The sequence below is a fragment of the Oculina patagonica genome, chromosome 6 (genome assembly GCF_052425735.1).
Source record: "Oculina patagonica isolate OP01 chromosome 6, crgOcupat, whole genome shotgun sequence".
Taxonomy (NCBI): domain Eukaryota; kingdom Metazoa; phylum Cnidaria; class Anthozoa; order Scleractinia; family Oculinidae; genus Oculina; species Oculina patagonica.
In genome coordinates this window covers 13,306,547-13,327,039 of record NC_135763.1, presented here as the reverse complement: position 1 = coordinate 13,327,039, position 20,493 = coordinate 13,306,547, and the positions used below count along the sequence as shown (strand labels likewise).

Genomic DNA, 20,493 nt, shown 5'->3' with positions numbered 1-20,493 from the left:
TCGTTGTAACCAAGCCTCCAGGAGAGGGTGGTTACTAAGCAATATGGCGGACGGGAAGGAAGCAAAGAAGTTGAGATGGAAAAAGTCTGAAAAACATCGTCGAATACGACGTCAAGAATTATGGTCAAAAGAAGAAAAAGAGATTAAAGAGTTAGAGGAACGTTGCAGAGATGTAAGTATTTGCTGTGTGTTTCATTAATAGAGGCTTCACGGCGTTTTGATACAAGCCAAATTTGTTTGACTTGATTTCAAAACATTGCCACGTGCGAGTGGAATTTATCGTCAGGTGATCGCAAAGGTCACCATTTAAAAATAACGTGACATTTTTGTGGTGTGATCAACTGGGTAAAATGCTGTTTCAAAGCCATGAAATCATCCAATGCATGAATATATATGGCAATAAGATAGAGTAGTCTATTGGAGTTATAAATTAAAAATTATCCCCCCCCCCCCTCCCCCATGTTGAGGACAGGTCTTTTATTCTTACCCCTAAAGAAATCCATTGAAAACGTCTACACCCCTAAAACAATCCACAGGAAATGCCTTCACCCCTAATGTAAGCCCGCAAGAATTCCGTACAAAACGGGTAGTATCGAAAACGAAGACCTCGAAAACGAAGACCTAAGACCTAAGACCCAGTCGAAAACTAAGACCCAGTCGAAAACTAAGACCCAGTCGAAAACTAAGACCCGTACGAAAACTAAGACCCATACGAAAACTAAGACCCATACGAAAACTAAGACCCAGTCGAAAACTAAGACCCAGTCGAAAACTAAGACCCGTACGAAAACTAAGACCCATACGAAAACTAAGACCCGTACGAAAACTAAGACCCGTACGAAAACTAAGACCCGTACGAAAACACTAAGACCCGTACGAAAACTAAGACCCGTACGAAAACTAAGACCCGTACGAAAACTAAGACCCATACGAAAACTAAGACCCGGCCAAAACCAGCGTTACCAAGAGTTGCGTGACACTACACTGTCGCAATGACTTGTGCAGATCCCAACTGCACAGTACAGTTCAAACAGATGTGTCCAGTTTGTATTCTTACTGGCTGATCCATCCCTTTAATTAATGACATTGCGGTTTCGATCCAAAAAACTGCGAAGAAAATGAAATGTACTCGTTCAATGTCAAATCATATACATGACAGTTCGAGACATTTCGAAACGAATAACGATGGCACACGTTCATGTAAACAACAATATCGACAATGTAAAGGACACTAAAGGTCACTAAAGATGACGCGTTTCTAGTTTCAAATAAAAGAAAACATCATCTGATAAATCGGTTACGCGTGAAAGCGATTTAAAAGGTACTAGTCTTGAATACCTCTCATTTATACCGGCTTGGCAAAGAAACAAAAACAAAGCACCAAAAGTTGGAAGACAAAAGGATTGTATAAGCGCTCATCGTTCATACATGGTTCAATTCCTAATGTTACCCACGGGATCATAAACACTGAGGTAAAGCGAGAAATAATAATCGGGTAGCGAAGTTTATTGAAGCAAGTATTGTGCGCGTTAAGATTTCGATACGGTGCATTACTGTTGGAGACTTTGGCTGTCTCTTCTGTGACGCAGCAACCGTTTTCGATCAGGTTTTAGTTTTCGATCAAGTCTAGATTTTTGATCAGTAGTACGTTCTCAGTACGCTCAGTCTGCTTCAATATTATTCTGTCATTATTATTAATGTCACGCAACTCTTAGTTTTCGTATGGGTCTTAGTTTTCGTATATACGGTCTTCGTTTCGTATGGGTCCGGGTCTTAGTTTTCGTACGGGTCTTAGTTTTCGACTGGGTCTTAGTTTTCGACTGGGTCTTAGTTTTCGACTGGGTCTTAGTTTTCGACTGGGTCTTAGTTTTCGTATGGGTCTTAGTTTTCGTATGGGTCTTAGTTTTCGTACGGGTCTTAGTTTTCGACTGGGTCTTAGTTTTCGACTGGGTCTTAGTTTTCGACTGGGTCTTAGTTTTCGTATGGGTCTTAGTTTTCGACTGGGTCTTAGTTTTCGTATGGGTCTTAGTTTTCGACTGGGTCTTAGTTTTCGACTGGGTCTTAGTTTTCGACTGGGTCTTAGTTTTCGACTGGGTCTTAGGTCTTAGGTCTTCGTTTTCGAGGTCTTCGTTTTCGATACTACCGTACAAAACGTGTCCCTTCCTTAAGAATTCTGCAGGATTTTTGGGTTTTATCCCTTAAGAATTCCCTAACTTTTCACCCGGTTCCCCCTAGCTAAAGAATACCTGTATTTCTTATCTTATCCCTTAGGACATACACAAAGTTTTGCCTTTCCCCTAAAGATTTCCACTGTTCCCTAACACAGGTGGTGGTGGTGGGGGAGGGGGCATCTATTAAATGCAACATCAATGGTTTTTTTTATCATTTGGACCACAGAAAGGCTTAGGTTATGCAACTACTCAATGGTAAACATACAGCCATTTAAGGTTTTATTTAGCATTCAGTATAAGGACAATATTTTACAGTAGGTGACAGTGAACATTTCAAAACCTCTGACCTTATCATTAATTATATATTGATTAGGTATGTGGCATAACATTTGTTTTGTTAGTTTTATAATTTTTTTAAAATGTTGTCATTTTCAGCTTGATTCTTCTGCTGCTGTGTCAAAGTTCTCTGATTTACCTCTGTCACAAAGAACACTTCAAGGTACAAGCTATGAATTCTCCTTTCTGTTGTTCATAGATTACTTTTCATGTTTCTTCTGAGAATTTAGACCGTAGTACATACATCAAGGAATTATCTGTCACTTGTAGTTTGCACTAATTCTCATCACCAGTCTTAATTTTCAATGTTCCAAAACACTAAACCTGGTATAGAGCGATTTTCACTCGAGTGTCGAAAGTAAATTGCGTTTGCTTTGGTTTTGAATTACTACGCTCAGTGATTGGCTTAAAAATCTCGCGCCACTTTCTTAGCCAATCAGAACTAAAACCAAAACCAATCGTGACTCGCTCACGCACGTTTTCCCGCGCTTCATGCCAGCTACATGTATTTGCTTCGAGTTTTGATTGGTTCACTGGATTGTCTGTGTCCTTTGTGATTGGCCAGAGTAATTACTTTGGTTTTGGCTTTAGGACACTCAATTGAAAACTGCTCTAAAACAACACTTTGTTTATTGTATATGAGAATTTTTTTCTTGGTTTGTTATCTGTAAATCTTCAGCTAAAATTATGTATTGTAAGTAACCAAGCAAGCACATCTTACAGGACTGAATGTCAACCATGAAAATGTTAAGAAGTATTTTGAAAGCTTTTTTTTTCTCTAACAGCCTGTAATTTTCTTTTCTTTTCTTTCTTTTTTTTTATCCATTAGGCTTGCATGCTGCTGGTTATCAGATTCCTACTGAAATTCAGAAGGCTGGAATACCAATATCTTTAAAAGGCTGCGATGTCTTGGGTGCTGCTAAGACTGGATCAGGAAAAACTTTGGCATTTCTTATTCCTGTAAGGCATCCACACTCCATCTGCACTCTGTATATAATTTTTTTTGGGTGGGGGTGTGTCGCTGGTACTTTGAAAGCCTTACCCTATACCAGACCATGTTCAGCTGATTTTGCAACCCTATACTAGACTAGATTGCAAAAGTCCCTACCCTATTCTAGACTTGCATTTTTTTAGAACTGTATCACTATTAGACAGTGTTTTTAATGGAAAACCATCTTTAACAACATTAAAGCCTCTTTCTCTTCCAAGTTTCTATTCCTATTCTGAATTTAATTCATCATACCACTGATCAGTTTCCTGGCAAATGATATCCTATTCTAGACCAAAACTCTCTGATTTCTATACCCTATCCCAGACTAAACTGCTCAAAAACCGTACCCTTCACAACATCACATACATTGTACCTATATAGCTCTTATATGGGAGAACTCCCCCCCCCCCCCAGGCCAATAGCAAAGAATTTTTCACTAGTTTCAAATCTTAGCCACAGTACATCCCTGGTTGTTGATTTTGTTAATGAAAGCATTTGATATGTACAGTAAGAGACAGTTAAGAAAGTACCAAATCTATCCAATGTATTCATTCATTTGATATAAATTAAAAATTGTATGTAACATCTCAACAGGTAATGGAAGTGTTATGGAGGCAGAGGTGGACTTCTGTTGATGGATTAGGTGCTCTGATAATCTCTCCTACACGTGAACTTGTAAGTGGGGTTCAAGTTACAATAAATAAGATGATGATTACTTTTTTAAACATTTTCTTCATTTCTACTAGTCAAAAGAGCTTTTATGTGCTTGGTTGGCTCATGTGTGTTGTTGGAGTGGGATAGACAGTTTGGTTGGGTTGGGACACCTATTTGGCATTGCGGTACCCTCTTCTTTTTCCTCCCAAACACAGGCACCTGACATCTGCACGTACATCACAGCCGACACATGATTGGGGAACTTGAGTTATGAACCCTCACAAGTGGCTTTTGTTGGGACAATTTTTTTGCCAATAAGTCTTCATCAGGTTATGTAAATTATGTAAAGTGAAGTTTCCTTTTTACTTCACAAATTATTTAGTACAAAGTTATGGCTTCATATAAGTAACTCATTGATTAAACATGAAATTTTCCTTTTATTTGTAGGCATATCAAACATTTGAAGTACTATGCAAGATTGGCAGCAAACATGACCTCTCAGCAGGTCTGATAATTGGAGGAAAGGTACATGTAGCTATACTGCTTTAGACTAAACACGAGGAGGAAAGGTACATGCAGCTATACTGCTTTAGACTAAACAGTGAGGAGGAAAGGTACATGCAGCTATACTGCTTTAGACTAAACAGTGACTTTATTTCCATGTCCAACCTTAAATTACAGTACCGGTATATGGGCTTGTGACAAATGTAGACTGCAGACCAGCAGACTTTTTAAGTATATATCATGTTACCATAATGATTGCCATTATTGAGAGCTAACCATAAACAGGAGCAGTGCCCAGGCTAACAACTCACTCCAGTGCTATTATGTTGTTACTGAAACAAGCACTACAAACCGCAACTTGCTGAGGCCACTGCCTTGTGGTATACCATGTATGACAAGTGGTGTTAAATGGACCGAAGGGCCGAAAGGGAGACACCATCCTGAAGAGGGAGCTGTTTTGGCAAAATCTGAAGACTGAACTGAGATGGAGACCTGAGAATGCCAAGCAAAGAAACGGAAGGTGTTGTACTCAGTGGAGAGAAACCGTGGAGCAGAATGCCAATTTGACTGGAAATGATCGTCAAAATCTGGAGTCTATGGTGGCAGACAGGCAAAAAGGGTGCGACATGCTTGCACTATTGATGTCACGAGTAACGCCAAGTTGTTTGTGATGATGATGATGACCATAAACAGACTAACCAGCGGGTTATTCAGGCTAACTGAAACAATTATTCAGGCTAGCAGGAGTGCTGTTAAGGCTAACTGGAGTGCTAGTCTGCAGGTCTGCAGTCTGCATACTTGTTCCACACCGGAATTGTATCAAGTTCTTATAATTTTAAAATAAAGATGCTTGCTAGGCATGCATATATATATCTGTCAACCTACAGACTGTAACTGATGTTATTCTTAATAGGACCTGAAACATGAGCAAGAAAGAATAAGAAAAACAAACATTGTAGTTTGTACCCCTGGACGACTGCTGCAACACATGGATGAGACACCAGACTTCACCTGTAACTCTTTACAAGTTCTTGGTAATTAAACCTCTTCTACTTAATAACTGTGTGAGGAAAAAAATGCTTCAAGTTGTACAAAGTGATGGACTTACCGGTAAGGTAATTCCCTTGAAATAGAAGTGCTCATAGATTTTCAACCGAACTTTGCCAGTTGTTTGTTTACCTTAAGGGAAGTTAAATTTCGAAAAAAAGCGGTGTCACTGATTTCTTTTAGGAGCAGGAAGACCTTGTATTTACCATATAATTCCTTATACCGGGTATTTCCTTTGCGAGTTCTGGCAAAGTACACATTTTTGGTCAAAACTTTTTATTCTGCCATAGAAATTGATCTGTATTCATTTTATAGAAAGAATTTGATCGCTACTTTTGAACTAAGAGAAAAAAATGATCAATAGATCACCAAACTCGTTTACGAGAAAACAATGATTTCTCTCTCGCACGAGCCAAGCCACATAGAAAAAAGGCGCCATTTTGTTTATGTGGGCGCTAATTACGCGTAAAATTCTGCGCATTAAGGATGCGCAATGCAATACTAGGGAATCACCTTAAAGCAGAAGACTGAAAAAAATCAAATTTAATTGATAAATATTTTGAAAAATAGTGAGTGGTCAACCACGATTTCTTGAACCTCCAAGGAAAACAAAAGTTGCGAGAAATAGGTGTTAAATTGCAATGTTCAACTGAGGGAAGGTAAATGACTTTTGGTTTGGGAGTTTCAAGAAACGAGGGTTAAAAATTCAGAATTACACTATCCTAATTATCCTGGTGTGAGGCAAATACAGGCTTTCAGTCGTGAAGATTTTGAAACTCTTAGTCTCATAAGGCATATAAAATTACCATTTTGGAGTTTTTGAACTCATTTCTCAGATCTTTCAATGCAAAGTTATGCACATGTGTGAAAGTGTATGCTTTAAACAGGTCAATGGAGATTCTCCATACCTGAATGTTTCCACACAAAAGTGAGTCCATCATTTTGCCTTTTTCTTTTAGTGTTAGATGAAGCAGACAGGATTCTAGATCTTGGTTTTGCTGCTACATTAAATGCCATTATAGAAAATCTTCCAGAAGAAAGACAGACCATGCTTTATTCAGCAACTCAAACAAGGTACAAGGTGTATTAAATTTCATTTGCTTGACTTTGCTCAAGATCAGAATTAAAATCAGAGGAGGAAGGTTTAGAAACAGGTTAAAAATACTTTAAAAGTAACCATACAAAACTTTCTAATACAAATATTATATTATTTTGATTTTTAATTTCTGCTTCTCAGTAAAAAGTACTAAAATTGTCAAAATACTGTCGTTCATACACAAAATGCACCTAGAACATCAAGATGAAGATATGAATCAAAAGTAAATTGTTGTTGAAGGAAGAAGGGAGCCTTTATTAGTTTTTAGCTGTTTTTCAGGTCACAGGGGCAGAACTTGGAGAAGTTAGCCTTACTTTTTCAAGTTGAGATCTAAAGTTCCTGACAACATCACAATAATATCACTTGTTTATAGCTTCAGTACACTGGCATAGTAATTTTTAACAAAACTGGACCGCTATTTATAGGTTTCCATACGTCTTTAGGCTCTTGAATTTTTGAAGTGAAGCTCACAATTCAACAGTGTCCCTTTGTGCCCAACAGTACAGTATTACTGATCAAATTCAATCAAATTTATTTTTGGCAGATCAGTACAAGATCTAGCAAGGTTGAGCCTTCAGGTATAAACTTTGTTGCCATTAAAATAAAGTAGCGATAATTTGCAGTGTGTTACTGTTGTATGATCTCATAGTGTGCACTATTTGTTATCACAAAGGATCATTTAGTTAATACACACCGTGCTCAGACTTGAGCTCACAGTTAAAATTGCAAGTGTAAACTAGCTGCGATCTGGGCACGATTTGTCACTGTGATGCTGCAGAGGTTTGGAAAATGTTCGAAACGTTTGCGTTATCATGTTGACAAATCACCCTGAAATTGCTGCTAGTTTTTATCACAAGCTCAAGAGTTGCTTTGGAAAGTGCAACAAAATTTACATCAAAAATCGCTAGTGTAAAAGGGCCCTAAAGCTTCATGAATATTAAGTTACAGTAATGTTTAAGGTGTCACATCTATAGAGTGCCAAATTAAAGACGGCGGAGGGGGGGTACTCCCATAAACGGGCTATGCAGGTACCGGGTATGTGCTGCTCAACAGGCTGGACCCGTACGCTTTTTTGCCCCCATGACTCTGGAACAGGATATAGAATTTAGCCGTTCTCTCTGGAACAGGGTCGATTTTTCCCCAGAATCCCGATTAAGCATGATCAAGTACAGCTATGAAACTCCACTCCCCTCGTCGCTTTATCTTCATGTCACAGCCTAAAGAAAGTGAACACTTTGTGCTGTTCTCCAGTGTTTTTATATCTATATATTTTTATTCATTGTTCATATTGTCTGGAACACGGTACCTATATTTCCAATGTTTGACGTCTGGGTCGCACATTCCACCTTATTTTCTCTAGAACAGGTCCAAGGTCTCAGAGACTCAGCGGCACACCCCCGTACAAAATTAAATGTGACCGATTTACTCCACGACACGGTCCATTTAAAACTGATGTAAAGATATTCAAAAGGAAATTTATTGATAATTTATCAACAGTGTATATAGATAATATTCATTTAACTGTTACCAGGAACATATAAATATACTTTATATTAATAATTTTAATTGTGCTGATTTTAATTTCTTGTAAAGGATCCTGAGTATGTTGCTGTACATGAAAACTCAAAAACAAGTACTCCTAAAGGACTCACACAGGTAATAAATATTAATTTTAGTTGGTACCGTAACACTTCCATAGTTTGCTTTTTGAAGAATCTTGAAATATATATAGAAATATATATAATTATATGTTGCGGTTTAATTTCACCCTTGGCACAAATAGTTCATTTTACAGTTTTCTGCTCAGTGACGTGGGCTTTGAATGGAAGTGAGGCTGGAGGTGACCTTGTTTTGATACAGACCTCACTGCTTTTGTTGTGTTAATCATGCTGTTTTGATGCAAACTAGTTTGCATTTACATGATAGAGCAGAGAGGTTTTTGTATCAATGCAAGGTCACCTCCAGCCTCACTACCATTCAAAGGCCAGGTCACTTGGCAGGCAACTGTAAAATGGACTATTCATTTGGTACTTTCATTTATTTGTTCTGGTGTAAAGCAGTTTTTAGTTGAGTGTCATAAAACAAAAACCAAAGCAATCACTCTGGCCAATCACAAAGGACACAGTCAACCCAGTGAACCCATCAAAACTTAAAGCAAACACACATAGCTGGCACGAAATGTGGGAAAACATGCGTGAATGAATCACAATAATTATTAGTTTGGTTTTACTTCTGATTGGCTGTAAGAAGGAGATGCAAGCTTTTTACACCAATGAAATATAAAACAAAGGAAAATCCAAAACTGTACCAGCTGAAGGGTAAAATTAAAGCCAAAACATAATCTTTTTCTTTTTTCTTTCAGAGTTATGTAGTTTGTGAACTTCACGAGAAGCTTGATTTTCTATTTTCATTTATCCGAAATCACCTCAAAAGCAAGATTCTGGTCTTTCTATCAAGCTGTAAACAGGTATAGATCAATAACATTTATTTATGAGTTGCAGTTGTTAATAATAAGTATGCAGTATTGAACATTAGATATTTAGCTGTACTAACAAAAGATGAGTCCTGATGGGATTGTTTATTACAATTGCCATCATTTGTACAACTTCTTATCATTAATACTAACTTATTGTTCATTAATACTACCGCCTACTTATTATTCGTGTCACCCAGCCACAATTTCATTTTATAACCCTGCACTGTAGAATATTTACTTATTCTCTGATGTCATGAAATACAGTAGCTTAAGAGTGCCTAATTCATTTAATGAAAGGAAAATACACAGTATACAATACAATAAAATAAAATTGAATGGAATATTAAATTTAAAAAAAATGTAAAATAAAAAATGTAGTTTGTTCCATAACATGTAAAATTATGTGCATTTACCGAGGAATAAGCAAGCAGGTAAAAATCACACACAAATAAGTCATTGATGACATGTAGTATTGCCGCCCTGTATTAGCTTAGTTTAAAACCAGTTAATGAATAAATGTATTTAGATCAACGCTGTGGTGGCTCATTTCAAAACATTTTTTTAAATCTGCTTATAAGCCCCCTCCCCCTCCCCGGATATAAGCCCCCCCCCCCTGTTTATAAGCCTATCCAAAACCCTTTACAAAGCTGTATAAGCCCAGGGGTTATAAGCAGAATTTTTCAGTATACTACTTCTGTTTACTTGCACTGTAGTGTGACACAAGATGCCCCAAAGGGCCTTTTGATCCAGTATTCCATTTCTTTCTCCTGTTAGGTAAAATTCATCTATGAATCTTTCCGTCGCTTACGGCCTGGAATCCCATTAATGGCTCTGTATGGCAAACAGAAGCAGCTAAAGAGAGTGGCAATTTATAATGACTTCTGTAAGAAAACTGAAGCTGTTCTGTTTGCTACAGACATTGCAGCTCGGGGTCTTGGTAAGCACTTCTCCTCCTGTGTTTTCTGCTTGAAGTGGGAGTCATGTTGGCCAACAGTGATAGGCATTTGATAATTTTCCAGCTATACATATTTCAATAATCAAAATTTAAACTAAGGCAGCTGGTTTGTGTAGAGAGGCCTTGCCAGGGGGGGGGGGGGGGTTCCCGTGTCCCTTGTCTAAATTTAAAAATGCGCCGTTTCACTGTTTTATCAAACTTAGCGTCGCCATCGGTAGTAAATTTAAAGAAAGATTTACTTGTCCTTGTCGGAATTCAAGTTTTTTCAAAAGGGTTGTCTTTTGTCGTGATTTTATTTTATGTGCTGTCGCTACTTTCTAAGCCATGTTGCTTATCGGAATTTAATCTGGCAGGGCCTTTGTAGAGTAACGGACAGTTTTAAAGAATCTTTTGTGTTTAATTTCTTCAATTTAGGGAAAAATAATCTTCTCTAAGCAAAGTAGAGTGAAGTAGCTGATGCTTTGCGTCTGCTGTCAGTGCACTGTATACATAATCAAATTTTCAGCTGGTGAGAATTAAGATAATGATCACCAAATATGTCTTGAGATTGAACATATTCTTTCAAGCAGGCTATTAGCTATGTCGGAGAACAAATTCCCCGGCAGGCTAGTGCCAAACCTCTAGTTTTTGTACTTATTTTATTCACCTGGGTGGGGAGGGGCACTGTGAGAGAGTCGTGTCTTGCTCATGAACACAACGCAATGATCCTGGCTTAGGCTTATACCCAAATGGCTTGATATGAGTCCAATGCAGTAGCCATTAGGCTGCCTTCAATCTTACAGCTTTTACTACAAGAAAAATATAGAGACTAATAAAAGGAATAACTGCCACTAACAATGTTTGCTTTTTTCTCTGTTTTGCAGACATTCCTGCAGTTCATTGGGTAGTTCAACTAGATTGTCCAGAAGATGCTAACACATACATTCATCGAGCTGGGAGAACAGCCAGGTGATTGGTCAGAATCTAAAAATGTTATTCACACAATAATGCTATCAGCCTGCAATGTGTGCAAAAGGCTGCAACTACATATCTAGCTCCCTGTACGCATACATGCATCAGAGCACCCAACCGGTATCTGGGAGGCCATGGGTTCTTTGTCCCATGCTCGTGTTGTGTTGAAAACTTCATCTTCATTATTTATTACTGAGCTTAAAATTTACCATGATCTTTATTAATTAAATAATGAAGAATTCAACAAATGCATGTCGTGCACACATGCATGAATGCATGCAGGCCCATACATATGCTTCATGCATGTGCACACTTCATTTAATTTCTGGTGTAATTTTGTTTAGACTGGTAAGACTTATAATATTTATTTTTCATTCCAGCCTGCTTACGATTCTTGGTATGGTATCCCCAGGGGGGTACTCCGGGATCCAAGTGACGGGGATGTGCGAAGGATTTTTTTGGGGTCGAAATTTTCGATTCCGGGATTTTTTTGGGTAGGAGAATTTGGCAGGTATTTTTTTGGGTGTTTTGATTTAAATAGGGGATTTTTTTGGGTATTAAAATCAAACTAAAGTGCCTTGGCGCGGCCTTGGCAATTTAGGGGTAATTTGACTAGGGATTTTTTTGGGCGTTTTTTTTGGTCCAGGGATTTTTTTGGGTAATGTCGGGCGACTTAGGGATTTTTTTGGGTCCTGAGTGTTGCCTCCATTTGATCATCCCCGTCACTTTGATCCCGGAGTACCCCCCCTGGGATGGTATCCCAACTTATAACTACATTGTAGAAATCCTTTGTTAGAAAGAATCGTGTTACACACCCTGCAATAAAGAAATACTTACCTACTAACATTTGCTACCTATGTGCTAGTGTTCTATCATTTTTACATGTACAGTAATTTCATTTTTGTCAGGTATCAGAAGAATGGCCAATCCCTGTTGGTGTTATTACCTTCAGAGGAACAAGAAATGCTTAAGGTAACATTTGACAGCTTGTAAATGCTGTTTTAATAAAGAAATCTGTTGAATAGAGTGTATCATCTGCGTGCACTTTAAAATTCCCCAAACAACCATAAATTCCATGTATAAGCCGCACCTTTTCCCTCAAAATTCAAGCCAAAACTCGGGGTTGCGGCTTATCTACGAAAACATCTCTGATTGGAGTTCTCAAAGGTCTAATTAATATTCACAAAAACTTCTAAAAACTTCACTGAATGATAACAAACTGAAAACATGTCGTTCACTGCTTTTTATTTAATCTGCAAAGCTGTTTGCAGTGATAGCTGCAATTGGTCACTTCGATGCACATCTTTAGGCCGTAATGTGCGAAAAATACCAAGAGTACTCACAAGAAAATGGCCAACCGTTTCGCCATTTTGATGACCTTTGCAGCAAATTTATCTATTGTATGAAGTTATTATGTAGCATAGAAAGAGTATAAAGAAAAGTTAAGATTTCATTCCTGAGACTAAAAGGCACCTGAATCACCCAAGTCTAAATTCATGTACCTGAAAATCAATTCAAAGATATTCTAATTTACTGAATTTAAAATTAATAATAAAAATATAATTGTCCTTAAATGATTAAGTTGCTGTTCTGACAAAGAGGGTGACATATTTTTAAACTGTAATACGGTATGGAGAAAAGCTTGTTTAAGTAATTTTTGTGCTTAATTTTTCTTTATTGATAATTCATTTGTGCTTGCTTGTTAATTACCTATTTCAGGCTTTAGAAGACAAAAAGATACCTATAAACAGAATAAGGTTGGGATGATTTTAAAATTTGAAATCATGGCTTAATTTGTTGGCTTTTGTTCATTAAGAAGGCATGGTACTTTCTTGTTTGCATTAATTGTTCTAATTTGAAATTGCAGAGTGAATCCACAGAAGCTGGGTACCATTCGAAAGAAACTTGAGGCATTTTGTGCTCAGGACTTGGAAATAAAACAGTGGGCACAAAAGGTAAACAGCTCATGTATCCAAAACATCTTAGGAATTTTAAAAGGTAGAGCCTGCTGTTGAGCCAAGTGGCTTATCAGGTCAGAGCTTATCTTGATTTCTGTAACATTTGTGACTAGGAGTATTTTTACTCCCCCCTGGATGGGATGCTAGTCCATCGCAGGGTTACCTTCAGCAGTAAATTTGCTTGTACCCATTTTTACACCAGCAATCCCGGACAAAACCAGCTGAGACAAACGCATTTCACAGATTTTCACGAATGTCTTGACTGGCAAGCTTGTTAAAAACATGTTATCCCCCTCTCCCCCAACTTAATGTTGTTTTATGGGGTTTGCAATTCACCAGGCTTTGTTTCCATAAAACGACAACATTGACAACATTGAAATAGGGGAGGGGGGAATTGACAAAAATGGGCTGTAATATCAAAATTGGTGAAAATTAGCAAAGTGTCTCAACCGTTTTGGCCGGGATTGTGGGTGGAGGGAGGCACTGTGAAAATGAAGTATCTTACCAATAACACAAGGCATCACCCTGGCCAGGGCTCGAACCTGGATTGCTCGAATCTTAGCAAGAAATTAAATTACAAGATTTTCTGGATTAAGGTCCACTGCAGTTCACGATTTGGAAGGACAATATACAGTGGAACCCCGATATAACGATCTTCGATATAACGATATTCCCGATATAAAGATGAATATTCTATGTCCCGGCAAAAGTTACAGTAAAATGTATGGGACGGAACCCCAATATAACAATCTTCGATATAACGATGCGAATTTAGCAGACCGAACGTAAAATTTTTCCGATATAACGATATTATCAGTACACAGTCACAAAACATCGAATTTAATGCAATAACATTACAGTAATCGAGTAATCTCTAACGTTTCTGTAAACAGACTTGCACGATGATATACGAAAATGATACTGTGTCCTAAGCCTCTTTATCAACTTTTCCCCCATTCTCCTTTAACATGCAGTAAAAAGTACTTGTTAGGTTTACCCCGATATAACGATATTTTCGGTTATTTTACGGCCATATCCTTATATCGGGAGTTTCGATTTAACGATTCCTCGATATAACGATATAATTTTACTGCTCCCTTGGTATATCGTTATATCGGGGTTCCACTGTAATCACTGTTTTTGATAACCTTCGTAGATCTCTACGAAGATTAATTCTATGCATAAGTCTTCTTCTGAACTCAGACTTTGCTGACCAAAAGCTATTCTCAAACTGTCTATGGCATGAACTAGTACCATAGGCTTGCAATGCGTGCTAAGGACCAGAGCTTCTTAGCCTTATGGACGTGTTTCTTCCTTAAAATGATTTAGGCAGCTACTGACATATTGGTTAATTTCTCCACAGAGTATTGTATCATACGCTAGATCAGTCTTTCTGCAGTCGAACAAAAAAATATTTGATGTTAACAAGCTGCCACTGGATGAGTTTGCACAGTAAGTCTTGTATTTTGTGTTGTTGTGTTGTTGTGATTTTGTGTTGTGGGGAGCAGAGATGGCGCTGTGGCGAGAGTGCTCGCCTCCCACCAATGTGGCCCGGGTTCGATTCCCGGACTCGGCGTCATATGTGGGTTGAGTTTGTTGTTGGTTTTCGTCCTTGCTTCAAGAGTTTTTCTCCGGGTTCTCCGGTTTTCCTTCCTCCACAAAAACCAACATTTCCAAATTCCAATTCGATCGGGAATGCACGGCCCCACAAGCTTATAGCTTTAAACCTCACCGTGTCTAAATAAAGGTAATTTTTTTGCTTTTTTTTAATTTAGTGTCTAGTCCTTTTTGCTGGAATCTTTGTTTTGAGGAAGTAAAAGAAATCAATACCCTTCATCAACCAAAAAAGTGGCTAAAAACGTTATTAGTCTAAGACTGTTTGTAAAAGGTTACACAACCAGTATAACTTATTTTTAAGTGGATGACTTTCTTAGGTCTTTCACAATCTTCTTGCTTAATACATAAATTCACCGTCGTGGAAGAATGAGGTCGTTCATATAGCCCAGAATCTGGAGATTTCACGTTGTTGTACCAAGATTTACAATGCACGTGCAATTGAAAGCTGATGGGTAACGCTAATCTAGGATTAAGAAGGTCAAAGCGAAGTAGCGAAAGAGGAAAGACGCTCCTAATAATAACGTTTTATTTTCTTTTTGTTGCAGATCACTTGGTTTACCAAACCCTCCTCGGATTCGATTTCTGAAGGTAAGATCACGTGATGATTTGTTCTGCATACTATTGGTTGAAGTAGTTTTGTATGGTCACATCCAAAGCAATCACTGTTGTTTAAAAAATCTGAGGTTCGTTCAATAATCAGAAATAGGAAAAAGTACGGTAAAGCAACGTTGTGCATGAACTGCTGTATTTTTTCGTGAACGAAAAATATAATTTTAGTGATATTCTAATAGAGGAACAATTACCTTACACTCTTGAAGTAATTTGCCCAAAGTTATTCAGGGATGATACGTTATGGTTAAGTTCTCGCTTTGGGTAAGTGAATCTAACTTGAGAACCTGTGCGTACGGCAACGCAAGCGAAATGACCTGACCTCAACAGGGGAACTGTATCCCACGGCCCCTACGAGGTTAAGTTTAACTTAGCCTAAATTTAATTTAACCACATTTAAAGTCATCAACAAGAGATTAGCGTGGGGGAGGGGTGCCTGAGAGGTTGGTGGAGCCAAGAACTGTATCTGAGTGCATCCGGTAACCATGAAAACCCTGTGAGTGGCATCCACCCAGACCCACCAAACTTGGCTTTTTTAAGTACAAGCAAATATGCTGAACAACATTCTCGAACATATTTTTGTTGCAGAAAGCAGAGAAAAAGTATGGTAAGCAAGATGATGCGTCACAGATAGACGTCGTCAGCGCGATCACACGAACACAGGAAAGCAGTGGTAGCAGCGACGAGGAGTCTGGGGACAACGAAAGCAACGACGAGCGGGATCTGGGAGGGACCTCGAAAGTGGAAGATGATACCGCTGAGCAAGATGATTTACTGGTTCTTAAAAAACGACATGTAAACTTTGACCCAGGTCCTCCTCCAACAGAGGTAAGTTCAAAACATAATATCCACCCAAATTTGACATAACGATGTTTAAAATTGATTTTATAAGAAATTTTATTGCTTTAGGGAACAGGAATGATGCATGAACGTTTTTTTACTTTAGGAAGAGATGGAAGAAAAGGAAAAGAAGCCAAGGAAACCGAAGACCAAAATTGCTGCGGCTAAAAAACTACTGAACAAAAATGTGAAGATAAACACGAAGATCGTGTTTGGCGATGATGGAGAGGTTAGATACAAGCTGTTTATTACGCTTTGTAGATTTTTTCTGTTGAGCCATTTTCTAGTTCCTGTTGTACAGCTCAAACAAATGCTATTACAGGAAGGGTGAGGTGAGGACGTGGGGGGGGGGGGGAGGGGGTGATATTATATTTACCACTTCACCAGGGAGAGTAGCAAGATTTCTAGTGTTTTTATGCCACTGTGCAGAAGCTAGAGTCACATACCAGCCCCGATGAGCTATCTGGCTTTTCTGATCCAATGGGTTTAGCCAGACGTTTTTTAATTCAGGAAGAACATTGATATTTCTTGCAGCCACTTAAGAGCGAAGGACCACCTCTAGATCTCGCAAGCAAGTCTGAACCGACCAATGAAACTCTCGAGCCAGTCCCTCTCGCCGAGAGCCATAAACGTCACGTGGGTGGCATTTCAGTGGAGGAATCACGTGACTTGATGCGCGAGGCGGATTTGATTGACAGGAAAGTCGAAAGACAGCGAATCAAAAGCAAGCATAAGGAACAAAGAAGAAAAATTAAGAAAAGACGCCGGGAAGAACAGGTAATCAACAACAACACATTTTACTTCACTGAGGTGCGAAAAATCACCGTGGCGTACTCTTTATTGCTAGCCTTTGCTCGTGGTTTGTTAACCATTGATGCTTTTTGTGCTTAAATCAGTAAATTTCGGGATGCTTTTAAGGTCGACAGGTGGACACCAATGTCTTCTCTCTAGAATTAATGAATAGACTGATTTGATGTTTTGTTTGACAGGGCGTGCCTGGTGTCAGTTTAGCAGGCGACGGAGAGGGTCAAGAAGAACTCGAGGACGACTCTGATGAAGAACAACCAGAAAGGTACAGTGGAGCCCCGATATAACGATGAATATTCCATGTCCCGGCAAAAGTTACAGTAAAATGTATGGGAAAGTACCCCGATATAACGATCTTCGATATAACGATATTCCCGATATAACGATGAGAATTTAGCGGACCGAGCGTAAAATCATCCCCGATATAACGATATTACAGTATCATTACTATAAAAATTTAATTTTATATAATCGAGTACAGTAATCTGTAACGTTTCTGTCAACAGCTTTCAGTTTACGATGCCTCTTTATCCTCCTTGTCATTTAATAGTTCTCTCAATTTTAGTATCTTTGACTCCTTACGTATACGTATACGTCGCCGGGATTTCAAGGCCGATGCCTTTGTTCCTGCGTTTTCCTGTAACTTTAATTATTTGATACTCATTACAAGTTTAATTAAATAATATGCAGTAAAATTAGTACATTTTAATTTTACCCCGATATAACGATATTTTCGGGTATTTTACGGCCATATCGTTATGTCGGGAGTCTCGATATAACGATACCTCGATATAACGATATAATTTCACTGCTCCCTTGGCATATCGTTATATCGGGGTTGCACTGTATTGTCTTCAGTTGCAGCTATTCCATTAAAAATTTACGTCGTCAAGGGTTCATGAGAAATTGTTAGATATATTTTTTTACCAATGGTAATCCGGACAGCGTGATAAGATGTTCACAGAGCATATCAGTAAGAGACAGAAACTATTCTTGGATTTTGTGTTTGCGAGAATGAAAAAAGATATTGAGCCCCCCTTTTTAGGGAAATGGTCAAAACTATTGTATTCAGGCAGGGCCCACCACTCTACAAAGAGAAAAGGTGGTCTCTTTGTGTACTCCCACCCCCGACCTTAAAAGATGGTGTCTTGTTGTTTCGCCACCCCACCCCCCCCCCCCCCCCCTCATTTTATCAGGAGTAGGAACTAAGAAAAAGATTCAAACCTCCTTGTGCCATTTCTCCAGTAATGCAAGCTTTATGCACACCTAATATGAAAGTCTCAACTTAAATTTTGAGGCCAATACGTTTTGTCCATTTGGCTAATCGGACAGGCGGTCCTACACAAGGTGGGTCCTCGTCGAGTACAGTTGTTATGACCACTTCCCTTAAATACCATTTTTGGGATGTATACTTCCAGTACCAATCACTTAGAAATCGAGTCTTATTTTGACTGTGTTTTTTTTAAATTTGTGATCCTTAGCCCCAAGAAGAAGAAACACTTCTCAAAGAGTGACAGGCTCTCAAACATTGCTTGGGATTTGGAGCCTCAAGGGCCATCTTTGGCGGAAGACGAGGAATTGGCATTACAGCTTCTGTCAGGATCTTAACAAATGGACAGGCAATGGAAGATATTGGATAGAAAATGTCCACTTAAAAAGCTTTGCTTTCAGCGAAAAGTGGACCTTACTTCAAGCCCGGGCAGCTTTACAGCTACTGTCAGGATCTTAAAATGTACGTGAATTTGGAGCAAGAGGGAGTAAGGACACGCACGTGTAACCTTGTGCTGACTCTCATGAATGGGGACCCTTCATGTCAATGTTCCTATGGATAAAAAGTGAGGATCCTATGAGTGAAATGGAAAGCTTTCTTCTTGAGCTGGCCTTGCGAACTGCAATGGATAGACAGAAGGCACATTGCTCGTAAATCATGGTACTGACGAGTCACTTATCACATAAAATAGGTTTTCGATTTCACATTTAATTTTTAGGAATAAAAAGACGATTTTAAATTAAGTAAACGGCAGAGAACTTTGTTAATTCATGTTCACTTTTGTGAACAATTCAAGAAGGTGTTCTAGAACTGTTCAACACCTTCTATACTTCTCCAGCAGACAAGTAAAAACTCACGCCGACTTTTCACAAGCTTTTATTGTCTTTTATTTCTCGAAGTAAAAATAAAGTTAATATGAAAACTTTGCACAGGCCTACACTACACGATAATCTATAAACGTGGTTAGTTATAGGTCCGAACAGATATGCAATACGGAAAATAAGTTTTTGGTAGGATGAAGGTTCGACCTTCGTGAGGACTTCAAGAGAAGAGTAAACTGAAGGTGAGGCAGAAAGGCCTTGCCCAGAAAACTGCGTAAAAAAATTCGATAGTCCATCGGGAACAGGTCTTGTTGAATTTATATTGGTGACACCCTTTGGACGATGACTGATAAAACAACAGTCCTTTACACAGAGTAATTGATCGGCGTCTTTAATTTCTAGTTTCACGTGACGTGTTTGGACCAATCGCGTGCGAGAAAAATATTTTGATGGATTGAAGCACGGGATATTCCCCAGTTTTCATTGCGATACGAGAAGTGATTAGAAAATGTACGCGCGGGAAAATTATTTGATGTATTATAATTAACAATTGAATTATTCGCTTTCGATTTCATAGAAATTGAGAGCGAATAATCTACGGTGTAGCACCTTTTTTCCCTGCGGGTTCTAATTTTTGCGGTATTTTTTTGTTCCGCAAAAATAAGTTTCCGCAAGTAAAAATGACTGAAAAACGTTTTTTCCGCAAGAATTTATTCAATAGTAGTATATTCATACCCACTAGTAACTTCTTTACATGTGCCTCAAAAGTTATCGTTTTGCCGCAAACGAAAATGCTTGCCCGATAACTTTTGGGATATTGTATCAAGTGGAACAAAAGTTAATCATAAACCACTGACATGTGCAGTCGTCACTCTGGGAAACACTTCACATAAAAGTTTACATGGTTCATCGGTTCTTTTTAACTCAAGAGCCACTTGGTCTGATAAAAATTCCACGTAATCATTTAACCCTTTGGTGACTGCCCCAAAAATGGCCATTTTTGACATGTTTTTGTTAAAAGGATACCACTCCTTTGATTTTTAACGGATTTTGCCATGCTATATATCAATTTAAAGCTAAATAAATGGACATCAAGAATATGTTGTCAGTTTGTAACTATGGTTTGTTGTCGTATGCTTTAATTAACTCATTAATGCTAATTTATGCTAATTACAGTGCGGACACTCGAACCGTGAACACTTGGGCATTTTTGGGGCCTTTTTTGACGGTTAGCCAATGAGAGCTCTTCCTATAAACAAAAGGATTAACATTTTTTAAGCGCCGTCCAATCACAGCGGTTGCGGGAAAATATAATGTGAGTTTTTTTATGTCAGCGACTCGGCAATATTTCGAATGTTAAATGGCCTACGCGCCTGCTAACTACGCTGGA

The 20,493-nt window shown here is 38.5% G+C and overlaps 2 protein-coding genes across 2 annotated transcripts in view; one reads left to right on the top strand and one right to left on the bottom strand.

The window, feature by feature from the left end:
* Positions 1–14: 14 nt before the first annotated feature.
* On the top strand, positions 15–19,057 carry LOC144657328 (putative ATP-dependent RNA helicase DDX10). Its single transcript, XM_078517665.1, has 22 exons — positions 15–172; positions 2,607–2,670; positions 3,337–3,467; positions 4,093–4,173; positions 4,600–4,677; positions 5,570–5,690; positions 6,663–6,777; positions 7,344–7,377; positions 8,393–8,455; positions 9,162–9,266; positions 10,050–10,212; positions 11,094–11,178; positions 12,090–12,153; positions 12,901–12,938; positions 13,049–13,136; positions 14,503–14,591; positions 15,302–15,344; positions 15,954–16,193; positions 16,312–16,434; positions 16,740–16,982; positions 17,195–17,277; positions 18,494–19,057. The coding sequence occupies exons 1-22, from the start codon at positions 44–46 to the stop codon at positions 18,618–18,620; spliced, it is 2,307 nt and encodes a 768-aa protein (XP_078373791.1). The 5' UTR covers positions 15–43; the 3' UTR covers positions 18,621–19,057.
* The window catches only part of LOC144657325 (polyphosphoinositide phosphatase-like), a 111,328-nt gene continuing 93,699 nt past the window's right edge, over positions 2,865–20,493 (bottom strand). Inside the window, exon 28 of the transcript XR_013571506.1 lies at positions 2,865–3,130. The gene's annotated coding sequence lies outside the window, so the exon portion shown is untranslated. The remainder of the gene's footprint in view (positions 3,131–20,493) is intronic.

Coding starts and splice junctions, on each gene's coding strand:
- LOC144657328 (XM_078517665.1), top strand. CDS start 44: ATGGCGGACGGGAAGGAAGCAAAGAAGTTGAGATGGAAAAAGTCTGAA. Junction 3,468..4,092: donor CTTTGGCATTTCTTATTCCT/GTAAGGCATCCA, acceptor ACATCTCAACAG/GTAATGGAAGTGTTATGGAG. Junction 12,154..12,900: donor AGGAACAAGAAATGCTTAAG/GTAACATTTGAC, acceptor TACCTATTTCAG/GCTTTAGAAGACAAAAAGAT.